Source organism: Podarcis liolepis, assembly GCF_965112155.1.
Source record: "Podarcis liolepis genome assembly, chromosome: 13".
In the NCBI taxonomy this organism is placed as follows: domain Eukaryota; kingdom Metazoa; phylum Chordata; class Lepidosauria; order Squamata; family Lacertidae; genus Podarcis; species Podarcis liolepis.
This window is the reverse complement of record NC_139573.1, coordinates 7,425,984-7,439,923: the sequence shown is the minus strand read 5'-3', so window position 1 is coordinate 7,439,923 and position 13,940 is coordinate 7,425,984. Positions and strand designations below refer to the sequence as shown.

General features: G+C 44.9%; 1 protein-coding gene across 1 annotated transcript in view; it reads left to right on the top strand.

Annotated features, from left to right (window-relative positions):
• LOC310691326 (uncharacterized protein) overlaps window positions 1-13,940 on the top strand; it is a 68,470-nt gene that overhangs the window by 39,429 nt on the left and 15,101 nt on the right. The window contains exons 4-5 of the mRNA XM_083471064.1: window positions 2,270-2,347; window positions 3,619-3,935. Coding sequence (XP_083327190.1) covers window positions 2,270-2,347; window positions 3,619-3,905 — 365 coding nt within the window. The 3' untranslated portion in view covers window positions 3,906-3,935. The remainder of the gene's footprint in view (window positions 1-2,269; window positions 2,348-3,618; window positions 3,936-13,940) is intronic.

Here is a 13,940-nt window from a genome sequence, read left to right as displayed (position 1 = left end):
TTAAACAAGAAAGTGGTGGTGCCGACTGCAGAGGGAACCAATTCCTTGCAAGTGCAGAACATACCTTACGTAGCCCTGGTAAAAGTGCCAGTTTTGCATACTGTATAGGGATGCTGTACATGAATAAGGGGCTCAGGCAAACATTAGCCAATCACTGCTCCCTCAACACAAGGCAGCAGAGAATTAAGGTCACAATGTTCCTTCTCCATTTTGCGAATTCTGCATCTTGTCCTCTAAAGAAGATCAGTTAAGAAGATTATATATTTTGTGTTCTCATGTTGTACTTTTATGTTCTGAACTGCCTGTGATCTGCTAATGAAGGGTGATATACAAATTAAATAATAATAGGCGAATTTCCCCATAGTTATTTGGATTTCCCACAAATCCCAATTACACTCATGTTTCTGGAAGGACTTTCTGAGAACCTCACAAAATAGCCTCTTCTTGGATTGTCTGGGTGGAACTACCGATGGGAAACATATCTCACCGTACTCTCCCAGGATGCTATATAAGCAGGCCTGGTGGCCCCACATGCCATTCACACTGAATCCTAAAATGTGGGCCAAGATCTTCTTACCATATGTGGGACTCCTTTGTGGGGCCAGCCTGCCACTGACTTCTTCCCAGGCTGATACAGGTGAGTTTGCTTCTCTTTCCTTCCTCTTTGCAGCCTTCTCATGCTTGTATCTGAAATCTGGGCATCTGGAACCACCCTTAGAAACAGAGCAATAACAACCCTTGGATTCTCTTCCTCCAACTTTTCTGCTTATTTGCCAGCAGTAAATGGGATAGTCATTCCAAAGGGACAGATCCCATGGTTCCAAAACAAATACCCTTTTATTATCTTTGTAGGTTTAGGGGACAGAAGACACATTCTTCTGATAGGGGCAAAGAAGGCAGGGCTCTCACAAACTATGTAGCTGAAATTATTTAGCTGAGATTCCTGCATTACAGAGGGAGGTTCTATCAGGGAGGTTCTATCTATAGAGGGAGCGCAGCTATCATCAACCCTTGACCGAAGAACGGGACACTCCTTCTACCTGGGATGGTCTTCCTCTTCCACCGAGCGTGCAGCTTAGGGTGGGACACACATGAAACAGGGGGACAGCTGCCAACCAGCCAAGTCAGTCAGATCAGCCCTGGCGATCAATAGGGTGACAGATGTCTCTGTCGGATCACCATCACATCCGTCTTGAGACGTCTCCTGGGGCTCCCAAGTTCAATCATGTATGAGACAATGTGTGCAGAACTAGGTATACACACGGTGGAATATTGGGTGTGGGCTAGCACTATAAAATACTGGTTGCATTTCCATTTTGTTGCCAACCTTTGAGTCAAAACAGATTAAGGTACATGGGGGGGGGGGGACAACATCAAGTCAGGTGTAAATATAATTTGCTCTCCCGAGATAACAGGGTCACATTTCTCAAAATTAATAATTTCTGTCCAACTCAGGACCTTTATCTTAGCCCGACTGAATGTTTTTCCTTCAGCTTTTGTCAAGGGCAGATTTTTAAACATCCCCAGAAATGATAGACATTGTGGATGTTCTTTGAATGTGCCAGACACTATAGAACATATCCTTTTCTACTGTGCATTTTACAACCTGCTATGCAAACGCATGCTACCCCCCCCCCCCTTTTCGGTAGTCTAACATCATGGCACAATGAAAATATCTGATTAACCCGGAATTAACTGCAAGGGGGGCTGAGGGTTTGTTAATAGTATCTCTTGGAGTGCTAAATGACACTATTTAGCAGGAAGAAATCCCAATGAAATTCCTCATCATCATATATTTTACATGGCTGTTTATTTGTATATATTTTAAATATTTTAGGATGTTTTAGGATGCCCTATATTTGTAATGCCTAGAAAGGTTTTGATGAAGTAAGTAAGTAAGCAAGCATTACAGGGTGTTGGACTAGATGAGCACTGGGGTCCCTTCCAATTCTGGAATTCTATGATTCCACAAAAAGAGAATATGCATGGGAAAGAGGGTCAGAGAGAAGGAAAATCACAGGGGTGTAGAGAAGAACAAATGGCAGACAAAAGCAAGACTGGAAGGACGGAGATGAAAAGCAGAGGTTTTAACCTATGGCATTTATACATGTTCTGATTTTTAAATCATTTCTAAGCTGCTTAAATCTTAAACAGTGCACTAAGCAACATAAAAACTGTAAAGCAATATCAGAAAAACCATAAACAGTAATATAAAGTTATTAAAATACCAGGAATTTAAACTGTCTGTCTGTCTATTTTGTTCCCTTAGTTGAAATATTTGTGTGCACTGTCGCTGGCTCTGTCCCCGAAGGCATGATGATTACGTGGGAGGAAGATGGCCAATCTGGTAACACCTCCAGAATCATAAGTGCAAGCATTGGTAGCACAGCATACTTCAGCGCTGAAGTAATACCCTTTTCGCAGGTGAACACAAGAATTGAATTGGTTCTGACATTCGTCTGTCGACTAACCCTCCCTGAGTCCCAAACTAAAGTCAATGAACCTGAAGGTAAAAGCTCTCAACACAGTTGGGACGTAGTTTTCCTTTGAAAAGCATGGTTTGGGAGGGGGGTGATTGTTTCCAAATTGCTTAAGATCCTCTCAGGGACTGACCATTTCAAGACTGCTTCCTCCTTAATTCAGAAATTTATTTCTGCTTTCCATTATGGCCTGTTGAGATAAGACTTTCCCCACCAGTTGCCATGATATCAGTGCTAGTATTGGCTAAAGACACAACTTGAAACTGCAATCAGTCTGGTGGAGGTCTGAACAGCAATTCTCCTCTTTGCAGAAAGGTTTTCACCATTCTTGAACAATACTAAATGCATGTTTTTATCAGAAAGTAACAATGGGAGAATGAAAGGAAAGAATGTGTACCCTGCAGGGGCCAAGGTGTCTCCCACAATAATTTCCACCCCCATTAAAAACCAGTCCCAGCCAAGGATCCTTCTAACTTTCATCTGCCTGTTGATCATGTTTATCCAGCATAGGATGACCTAGATGAACAGATGGTGCCCTTCTATTGGAGGCAGATTTTTATATCCTTGCCCTGGTGGCCAAGTCCACACATTTAAGGAGCTCTGTACCTAGTTAGCTGCTCCAGGAGCAACTGTGCAGAGATAGTATCATTGGATATGGGAAGTTTTTATCTATCCTTGGTTTTCAAACCCAGCCTATACACCGATACCTTCTCTGGGAAGGCTGGGGTGCTTTTTGCGCTGGGCGCTTTCTTTATATATGTTGGGGAAAGGAGCTGTGTAAATATTCCTGGAATCTCCACTATCCCACCTTGTCCTCATCCAGCTCAAGGAAGCCCCATGTATGTGCCACAAATCTTCCTTCTCAGGTCCACACACACAAGAACTTCAGTTAAATCCTTTTTGCTCCTTAAAGCTTTCATTAAGGATCTACACCCCTCTATCTACAGATTAAAAATGTTTGTCAGAGAATCCAGCAGAAAATAATCAGCACTAAATAGTGTCATAAATGTTGTCCATCAGTTATGTCTAAAATTAATAGCTGTTGCCTCTCCCTTTCTCTCATACTTTCCCCACCCCAAAACTTAAAAAGACAAAAGTAAAGGTCTCCGTGAGAACCTCTATCGCGCCAACCATAAAGAAAGCAGCCTTCAGCGAGCACAGACAGTCCTCACCGGCATGGTCATAGGGCCCAAGGCAAGTGAAGTTTCTGTCCAGTGGGTGAAGAATGCCCTCCTTGAAGGTCACCATGTGAATCCCCGAGTCTTGAAGGGCAGCATCAAGGATTCCCTCTTGGCCTTCAGCCAGGTGGTTGTCCCCTACTCTGACTGGAACAACGGCACTTCATACTCCTGTACCTTTACCCGCACAGCAGGCACCGTGGAGCCCACCCAGAGGCCTGAGGAGAAATCCCAGGGTGAAAAGTGATGGAAACCCCATCCTCAGCATCACAACCTCTGCAGCCTATCCCAGATTCAATAATTTCTACGTACCTACGTAGCCTAAGGCTGAATAAAAGTGAGCAAACTCACAGATATCTCTTGATGTGATCACTTGATTGAGGTGGTGGGTGGGTTCTGGAAAGAAGTGGGGAATGGATTAATCTCCCTGCAAAATCGTGTTGAAGTTTGATTATTGTAGAAGCAAAGTGTGTTTAGCACATAACCATGAAGTTCACTGAGGGAGCTTTTGGCTAGTCACTGTCTCTTAGCCTATCCTTCCTCACCAGGGTTTAGACTCTAACCGAGCACAGATTTTTGTCTCTTCCCCCCCCCCAGCAGAGCATTTCCTATAAAAAGAAAGGTCAGTGGAGTGACGACAATTCATTTTGCTGACCAGGGTCTTCTGCCTGTTGATCATGTTGACTCAGCATCAGTTGACCTAGATGAACAGGTGGTGCAGTTCTGTTGGAGGCAGATTTTCATATCCTTGCCCTGGTGGTCCAGTCCACACATTAAGGAGCTACGTAGCTAGCTGAGATTCCTGCTTTGTAGGGGGTTGGACTAGATGACCCTTGGGACCCTTTTCTATGATTCAAGAAAAAGAAAATATGCATGGGAAAGAGGGTCAGAGAGAAGGGAAATCACAGGGGTGTAGAGACGTACAGATGGCAGACAAAAGCAAGAAGTGAAGGACTGAGATGGAAAGGAGAGGTTTTAATCCAAGGCATTTCTTCATTCAATGATTTTAAAATCATTTCTAAGCTGCTTTATATTTAAAAATAACACACTTAAGGAGTGCAAAAAGACAATGTGCTGCTGCTGTGAAGCATGTATGAAAAATACAGACGGTAGGCAAACCCTTCAGAATAACCCTGTCAAGAATTCCTGTGTTCATCAGAATGTCATCATAGCCCTTCCTAGATAATTCTGCGTGTCCTTCCTTCAAGACCACCATTTCCTAAATGCTGCCTGTCCATCAGGTATCTCTAAATCTAATAACTGTTGCCTGTCCTTTTGTCTCATACTAACCCCCACCGGAAACTTAAAAAGACAAGACAAATGGTCCCCATGCCAATTTCTATTGCACTGCGAAGAAACCAGCCTTCGGCAAGCACAGACTGTAGATTGATTTATTGCCCAGATAAGCCTGGCGTCCGGCCCGCTTCTAAAGCTGCGCCAGGTCTCTGCATCACAGCCTGCATTCCGATGCTCTGAGCAAACAGCAGAGTCTGGCAGCGTCCAGAGAAAGCAGCTGCTGTCTTCTGTGCTTCAGTGTGCACAAAACAGAGTCTCACACAGAGGTACTAATAACTAGAAGCAGCTTCATTTACAGCTTACATCAGAAGCTAGCCATTATCTATCACAGCACAGAGCATCGTGAGACACGTCTGCTCCACATGAAAACGAAAGCAGAATAGAAGAAAGGACTGAGACTCTTGGAAGTGACGCAGAGTCTCTCCCCGCCCCACAGTAGGCAGAACGCACACTCTGAGCTGTTTAACCCTGTAAGCTCAGTTTCTCCTCACACAGACAATGCTCACCGGCTTGGTCACAGGGCTCAATACAAGCGAAGTTTCTGTTCAGAGGATTATTAATAATAATCATCATAATAATAATTTATACCCCACCCATCAGGCTGGGCTTCCCCAGCCATTCTGGGCAGCTCCCAACAAATTTAAAAGTACAATAAAACATCAAACATTAAAAGCCTCCTTAAACAGGGATGCCTTCAAATGTCTTATAAAAGTCAGATAGTTGTTTATTTCCTTGACATCTGGTGGGAGGGCGTTAAACAGGGCGGGCGCCACTACTGAGAAGGCCCTCTGTCTATATCCCTCATTGAGGGCCAGCATGTGAACACCCAAGTTTTGAAGGACAGCAGCAAGGTTTCCCTCTTGGCCTTCAGCCAGGTGATAGTTTCCTACTCTGACTGAATCAATGACACCATGAAGCTCACCCAGAAGCCTGAGGAGAAATCCCAGAGTTAAACAAGAAAGTGGTGGTGCCGACTACAGAGAGAACCAATTCCTTGCAAGTGCAGAACGTACCTTACATACTGGTAAAAGTGCCAGTTCCACATACTGTATAGGGATGTTGTACAAGAATAAGGGGCTCAGACAAACATTAGCCAATCGGTGCTCCCTCATCACAAGGCAGCAGAGAATTAAGGTCACAATGTTCCTTCTCCATTTTGCGAATTCTGCATCTTGTCCTCTAAAGAAGATAAGAGAAAAGGACATATATATTTTGTTTTCTCATGTTGCACATTTAAGTTCTGAACTGCTTGTGATCTGCTGATGATGGGTGATATACAAATTAAATAATAACAATAGGCAAACTTCCCCATAGCTATTAGGATTTCCCACAAATCCCAATTACACTCAAGTTTCTGGAAGGACTTTCTGAGAATCTCACAGAATAGCCTCTTCTTGGATTGTCTGGGTGGAGCTACTGATGGGAAACGTATCTCACCAAAGTCTCCCAGGATGCTATATAAGCAGGCCTGGTGGCCCACATGCCATTCACACTGAATCCTAAAATGTGGGCCAAGATCTTCTTACCATTTGTGGGACTCCTTTGCGGGGCCAGCCTGCCACTGACTTCTTCCCAGGCTGCTCCAGGTGAGTTTGCTTCTTTTTCCTTCCTCTTTGCAGCCTTTTCATGCATGTACCTGAAATCTGGGCATCTGGAACCACCCTTAGAAACAGAGCAATAACAACCCTTGGATTCTCTTCCTCCAACTTTTCTGCTTCTTTGCCAGCAGTAAATGGGATAGTCATTCCAAAGGGACAGATCCCATGGTTCCAAAACAAATACCCTTTTATTAACATTTGTAAGTGCCTGTTTCTGTGTGCTGTGATCTTTGTAGGTTTAGGGGACAGAAGAGAGATTCTTCTGATGGGGCAAAGAAGGCAGGGCTCTCACAAACTATGGAGCTGAAATTATTTAGCTGAGATTCCTGCATTACAGAGGGAGATTCTATCTGGGAGGTTCTATCTATACAGGGAGCGCAGCTATCATCAAGCCTTGACTGAAGAACCGGTCAAGAGAGAGAGGACAAAGTTAAGCCACGCAGGCAAATCCTGAAGTTGGGTGGAAAAGAAAAAAGGTGGAAAGCTTCCTTGTTCTCTGGCTCTCGGCAAGCAACCTTGGTTGGGTCTCCCTAACCGGTGGCCTCTGCTTGCTCTACATGGGCGATTTGGTGGGTGAGGGAGGACATACATGCCTCCATGGTCTAAGGAGGGTGAGAGGCACCCATTGCTTAAGGCAGTGGTTCTCAACCAGTGTGCCGTGGCACCCTGAGGTGCCTTGAATTGTGGTCAGGGGTGCCGCGGGCAACACTGGCCTCTGTCCCTCTTTCCTTCCCTCCCCCCTATGATGTCCTCTCACATTTCTGACTCTCAAAGGCTTGCACAGTTGTTTGTTGCAACCCTAATACAAGCGAAAGCTGCCCCTGGGGCTGGCCATTGGGTGCTGGTTGCCAGGAGGTGAGGCGGCCTTGAAGTAAGCAAGCAAGCGGGCGAAGAGCCAAGCCGGCCCGTCTGCCAGCCATTGCTGTTGGGAATGGACAGACAAGTGGGAAGCTGGGCAGGCAGGCACCATGCTGGCTTTTATTGTGCTTGCTGTATGCAATGCCTGCCTGGAAGCTGAGTGCCCAGTCCTGAAGGAGAGCCTTTCTTCCATGCAGGCCCGGCAGGGCCCACTGCTGCCATTGCTGCTCCCTGGGTAGCACTCCCTGGGTAGTTCCTCACTTTCACCTTTGGCCAGTCTCTGTTTGGCCACCAAGTCTGGGGACATCTTCTTCCCAGGCCCCCGTGGGGCTGTGTTAAGAGGCACCTCTCTTTAGGGCAGGAAGGGGGCAGCTCTAGACCAGGAGCAGCAACAGTGGCTACCAGGAGTTCTCCCAAGGAGAGGAGATAGGAGAGGAGGCTGAGGGAACCCTCCACCAGGGAGGGTGTGTGGAAAAGGGTGAGAAGCTGCCAGCTCTGCAGGCAAGGTTGACATAAATGGGCTTCTGAGCCCCACACGGGTGCCGCAGAAAGAATGTAGTTGGTCAAGGGAGCCATGGACTCAAAAAAGTTGAAAACCTCTGGCTTAAAGAGAAGGCTCAAAGAAGGAGAGGGTGGATGTGTAGGGAAAGGGCATGAGACACAGTGTCTCTTCATCAGACAGTTCGTTGTTTTTTTCTCTCTCCTCTTCTGCTTCCTTTAGCCAGCAACGGTGTGTAAAAAGTAATCAAATGCTCATGTATTAATGCATTAATGGGAGTTTTTTCTGGGTAAACGTAGGAATGTGTTGCGTTTTTAAAGCATCCCAAGTCTCTTTGTTGATGCTGCAAACAGGGCGACTTCTCCGGAAATAAACGGCACAGTACATTATTACTGACTTAAGCGCCAATTTAAGATACCAGAAAATGCAAAGGAAGACAATGTGCCTTGACCTTTATTAGTCCCCTCATTCCTTTCCTTTTAGTGAAGGGCTTGGAGAACAGGTTGAGGTTTTTAATTGCCGGTGAACCTGGTGTACGTGCGAGACGTGTACGCTTTTCTTGCACATGCAAGTCTTGTGACCAGTGTCTGATGATCATTGTGACTTGGCATCTGGCAAAGAATGAGATGATCCTTGGACTGTTCATTGCCTTTGGCTCTGCTGCATGCTAACTCTGCTAGATTGGTATCAAATATTAATAAAGAAATATTTATTTTGGAACCAAGGGATCTTTCCCTTGGGAATGACTATCCCAATCTTCTTTAGAGGACAAGATGCAGAATTAGCAAAACAGAGAAGGAACACTCTGACCTTACACCTCCGCTGCCTTGTGAGAAAGGAATAACATACATAATAAGATTGGTGAACAACAATTATTTATCATTTCAAGCGACCTAATTGTGGCAATAGTATTTTTTGGAATATTTTTGATACAACTTATGTCTGCTCTGACTGTCTTTCTTCCTGGTCAGAGTCAGACCAGTCTCTGTCATCCAATGCTGGCCAGCCCCTGACAGCTTTACAGCAACACACTGATGAAGGAAGTATTTGGAAACAGGCGTTTCATGCTAGCTACTCCATGTTTTTTGCTCATTAGCATTTGTTGCTGAATACACTACTATTCACATAAAATGAATTTTCAAGTCAGGCTTTTTGTGCACTCCCCCCCCCCTTTTCTTTATGGAAGCAATTAGCCCATCGCGGATTCTTCCTTAAGCTGGTCTTAAGCTTGCAGCTACCTTTCACTTTGTAGCGCAGCTGCAATTTAGCCCACGTCCCTTTGAAGAGTCCCTTGGCTCCCCATCTTCCCTGGGTGCTAACTTGACATTGAGATTGGGAAGGGGGCTTGACATCAGGAGGGTCTCATTGGCCATACACTGAAAGATTGTCAGTGACCTAGCCTGCATGAGGGGACATGGGGTGGGCTGCCTGCGTCCACATGTGTCTTGCGGGGCACCCCCATATCCCATTTACACTGAGGAGCCCTAGTTCCCCCGGCTGGGGGGCTGGGAGGGATACACGCCCAATGCCTAAGCCAAGGTCTTCCTATATTTGAAAGGTTAATAAGGTTGTGGCCAAATTTCCATTCCATAACACCTTGTCATGAGTCATTATTCCTTTCTGGTTTTCCCTGGGAAGGTCGCCACCTGGTCACGCAATGTTTACCCAGCCTAGGGAGACTTAGATGAACAGGTGGTGCCCTTCTATTGGAGGCAGATTTTTATATCCTTGCCTTGGTGGCCCATTCCACACATTTAAGGAGCTACCTAGGTAACTGTGCAGAGGTTATGCGATATGGTGTGGGATGTAATACATCAGTACAGTCAATTACAACATGCTTTGCTTCCTAGAGTGGACACTGTCAGGCAGGTGTTTAACTTCCTGTTCCCCCTGTAAGTGACTCAGCAGATGGGCATGGTTCTATTAAAGGGCAAGTCACGCAGTCATCTTGTCTCAGCTAACTCTCAGTTCATTCTCGCAACCATTTTGTTGTCTGCTGGCTCTCTGCTGCGAGCCCGGCCTTGGCTGGGGAGGGCGGGGTATAAATAAAAATTATTATTATTATTATTATTATTATTATTATTATTATTACTCTTTGGGGAACATGTGTTATTGAGAGGAGCAATATTTCCTGACCAGAAAGCAGAATGCCAGTAGATTCTGGGAAAGCCACATATAGTTTCAGATAATATGATCAACGAGTTGGGATAAAGTTTGGGGACGTCTTGCTGCTGTGAAGCTGGTGTGAAAAATAAAGAAAGGAGGCACGTCCTTCGGAATAACCCAGCCATGCTGAATACATCAGTTGCTTAAAGCATGGTGCGGATATGGCCCAGGTGGAGTTCCCGCCAGCTCCTGCACTTTGCATTGGCCAATGAGAGGCCTGCTCAGGTGAGAGGGGATGCCTCGCTGCTGAAAGGCCATTGGCTGCCCACCTGCCAGGGCAGAACAGAGCCTGTTCGGTCTTCTGCTGCACTGGTTTTAAGTAAGAAGACAGGCCCAAAAAACCAGACTCCTTTCAAAATCCTTGAACGTTAAACAAGAAAGTGGTGGTGCCGGCTGCAGAGAGAACTAATTCCTTGCAGGTGCAGAACGTGTTATGTACTGAAGCTCTCACCCTGGGCCAGCCAGGGGATACTGTAGATAGTTTTCACTCAGGTCCACATATGCAAATAAGGGATTGAAAGTGACATTCAGTGATTGGATAGTTACAGAAAATGGTTACTGTTGCGTTCTAGTGGAGCTCTATATAAGCAGGCTGGCTGAACCCTTCAGTTCAGTTCTGTTCTGGCCTGTGAATAAACAAGAGCTGTTTGAAGTATTGCTGTGTCGTCTGATATGTTCACCCACAACTTAACACTGGCAACGAAGGTGGGATTGATGAACATCAGAGCACAGCCAGATGCGGCCACCCTCTGAGCTGAGCTGAATCACTGAGCTAAAACACTGAGCAAAATCACTGAACAGAACCAATTCAGAGCTGACCGTTCTGGCTAGAGCAACAACAACCCCCCTCCTATGGGACGCAATGAAAGCGGTCACCAGAGGAGCTTACATAAAAGAGAAAACATTCCTTAAAAAACAAACCTCCTCAAAAATTAGCAAAAGAGAACAAGACATCACAGCCCTCTCATCACGCTACAGACAAGATCTAAAAAACTCTTCAAACTTATAGAACAAAAAAGGAGAGAACTAGACTCCCTAGAAATCAACAAAACAATGATCAACATTCTATACCCTAAACAACATTTCTATGAATATGGAGGGGAAAACTCCAGATTACTAGCAAATAGATGCAGGAAAAAAGCACTCAAAACAAGAATACACTGCATCACCAAAACAGATGGCAACATAACATTCTCCCCACAAGAAATAACCTCAGAATTTGCAAAATTCTACTCCAACCTATACACCTCCCATAACCCACCAGAGCAGGAAATCAGAAAATTTCTAGCAAGACTGACCATGCCTACCCTAACTGATGAGGAACAGGAATTCATGGACAACCCTATCACCCCAGAGGAAATAGATGTGGTCCTCAAAAACCTGAAACCACACAAAGCCCCAGGTCCAGACGGCTTCACAGCAGAATTCTATAGGAAATTCAATGAACCCTTGATGCTCTACATGACCCGCCTATTCAATGACATCATAAAAGGGGGGCACATCCCCAAAACCTGGACCCACTCCAAAATAGTCTCCATCCCAAAACCACTAAAAGACAGCCTCAAAGTAGAATCATACCACCCAATCTCATTAATAAACCAAGACTACAAGATATTCACATCAATCTTGGCCAACCGCCTAAAAATCTTTGTACAGAAGTTAATAGCCCCAGACCAGACTGGCTTTGTCCCTGGCCGCAATATAACATACCCCATCAGGAAACTACTGAACCTGATCGAACACAGCAAGGCAACTAAACTCCCATTGACAATTATGTCCCTAGACATCCTCAAAGCCTTTGATTGCTTAGAGTGGAAAAACATATTAGCAGTACTAACATGAAATTTGGCCCCAACTTCCTACAAATCCTAAAACAAATATACTCCCAAGCCTCAGCAAAATGCAGAACTAACAATATGGATTCTAATACTATAGCTATCCAAAGAGGCATGAAACAAGGATGCCCACTGTCTCCCTTCTTATTTATCCTGCCTCTGGAGCCCTTAGCAATCCAAATCCGAGCAGCCACAGACATCAAGGGAGTGGAAATAAAAGGCAGAACCTATAAATTAGGGCGCTTTGCAGACGACTTAATGGTCACAACACCAGACCCCTTAAGCACAGCAACCTCCCTAATCAGAGAACTCAACACATTTGCAATGGTGTCGGGCCTACAGGTAAATTTTACAAAGTCAGAAGCTATGTGCTTCAACACCCCTCCTCACACCCAAAATGAACTCATGAAGGTCACCAAAATAAAACTTTGCCACACCAAGTTTGGATACCTAGGGGTACAAATAACCAGAAACATCAATAAATTGTACCTCCACAACTACAAGCCCCTGTGGCGACAAATTAACAAAGACCTAAAGAGATGGAACAACATGAATTTCACTCTCTCAGAAAAAATAGCCATGATCAAAATGATCACCCTCCCAAAACTAACCTACCTATTCCAAACCCTCCCAATCTGGATCCCCCCAACCCAACTCCACAGTTGGCAGAGAAAACTACACTCTTTTATCTTCTCACATAAAAAACAGAAATAGGCAAACTATCCCCAACCCCATCCCCACCAATCCCCCTGGCGTACCACCCATTATTCCACCATGCAGCACAAAACCTCCAGATAAAAACCTGGCAAACCAAAGGCTTATATCGCCTAATAGACTTTTATAAAAATAACAAACCTTTGTCAACACAAGAAATACAAGACAAACTAGAAGACACCCAAATGCCCTGGTTAGCACAACAACAACAACTACACGCCCTCTTAAACTACACAACCCAGCGGTAAAATCAGCAGCAACTAGGCCCCTGACAACCTTCGAAAAACTCCTCCTAACAACAAAGGGAAACGGTAAAGGGATGGTATCCACAATATACAAAATACTACTCCAGAATCCCACAAACCCCCTAGACGCAATCAAAAAACAATGGGAGAATGACATAGGCTATGAGATTAACCCCACTCAATGGACCAGAATGTGGTCTAAACCCCCCTTTAAATCCATATCAACGAAAAGAAAAGAACTCACTCTGAAACTCACCTACAGGTGGTACCTAACACCAAGAAAACTAGCGCTAATACGCCCAGGAATCTCACCAAAATGCTGGAGAGGGTGCACCTCCACAGGCACATACCTCCACATGTGGTGGGAGTGCCCCAAAATCCAACTATTCTGGACAACAGCCATACAAGAAATATGTAAAAGAACTAAGCAAGTATTAGACACCACCCCAGAACTGGCCCTACTAAACATCTTCCAAGACAACAATGCCCATTTACACCACAGAGAACTCATAACCCACCTACTTTCAGCAGCCAGAAACACCATAACCAGACACTGGAGAGACCTGTCAGGAGCAGGCATGGACCAATGGTACCAAATAGTAACAGCCTTACTAGAAAAATTAACCAATAAACTGAAACTGACATGGGGACAAACAGAAGAAAATGCCTTTATCCCGGTATGGCTCCCCTTTATCACATACACAGCCCAACAAGACAATGACAATAACCCACCAACAGCATACAAATCAGTATGGCTAACCTGATCCAAAACACACACACACCGCACTCACACACGAAAACAAAGATCACCACAGCCTATCACAAACAAACAACCACACCAAAGACCAACCCCAATCTCTCTCACCACCAAAGAAACACAAATGAACAGCAGAGAACCGGCACAAGTAACGCTGACACGCAACCCTACATACATTAAGCAAAATAGAAACATCGCCACCCCACCCCCACCCATCTTCCCCCCCACTAATGTCTCAACAAATGAAACTGATTTGTAAAAATGTTACATGGAAAAAATACAAGAGACATTACATATACTTCTGTAAAACAAGG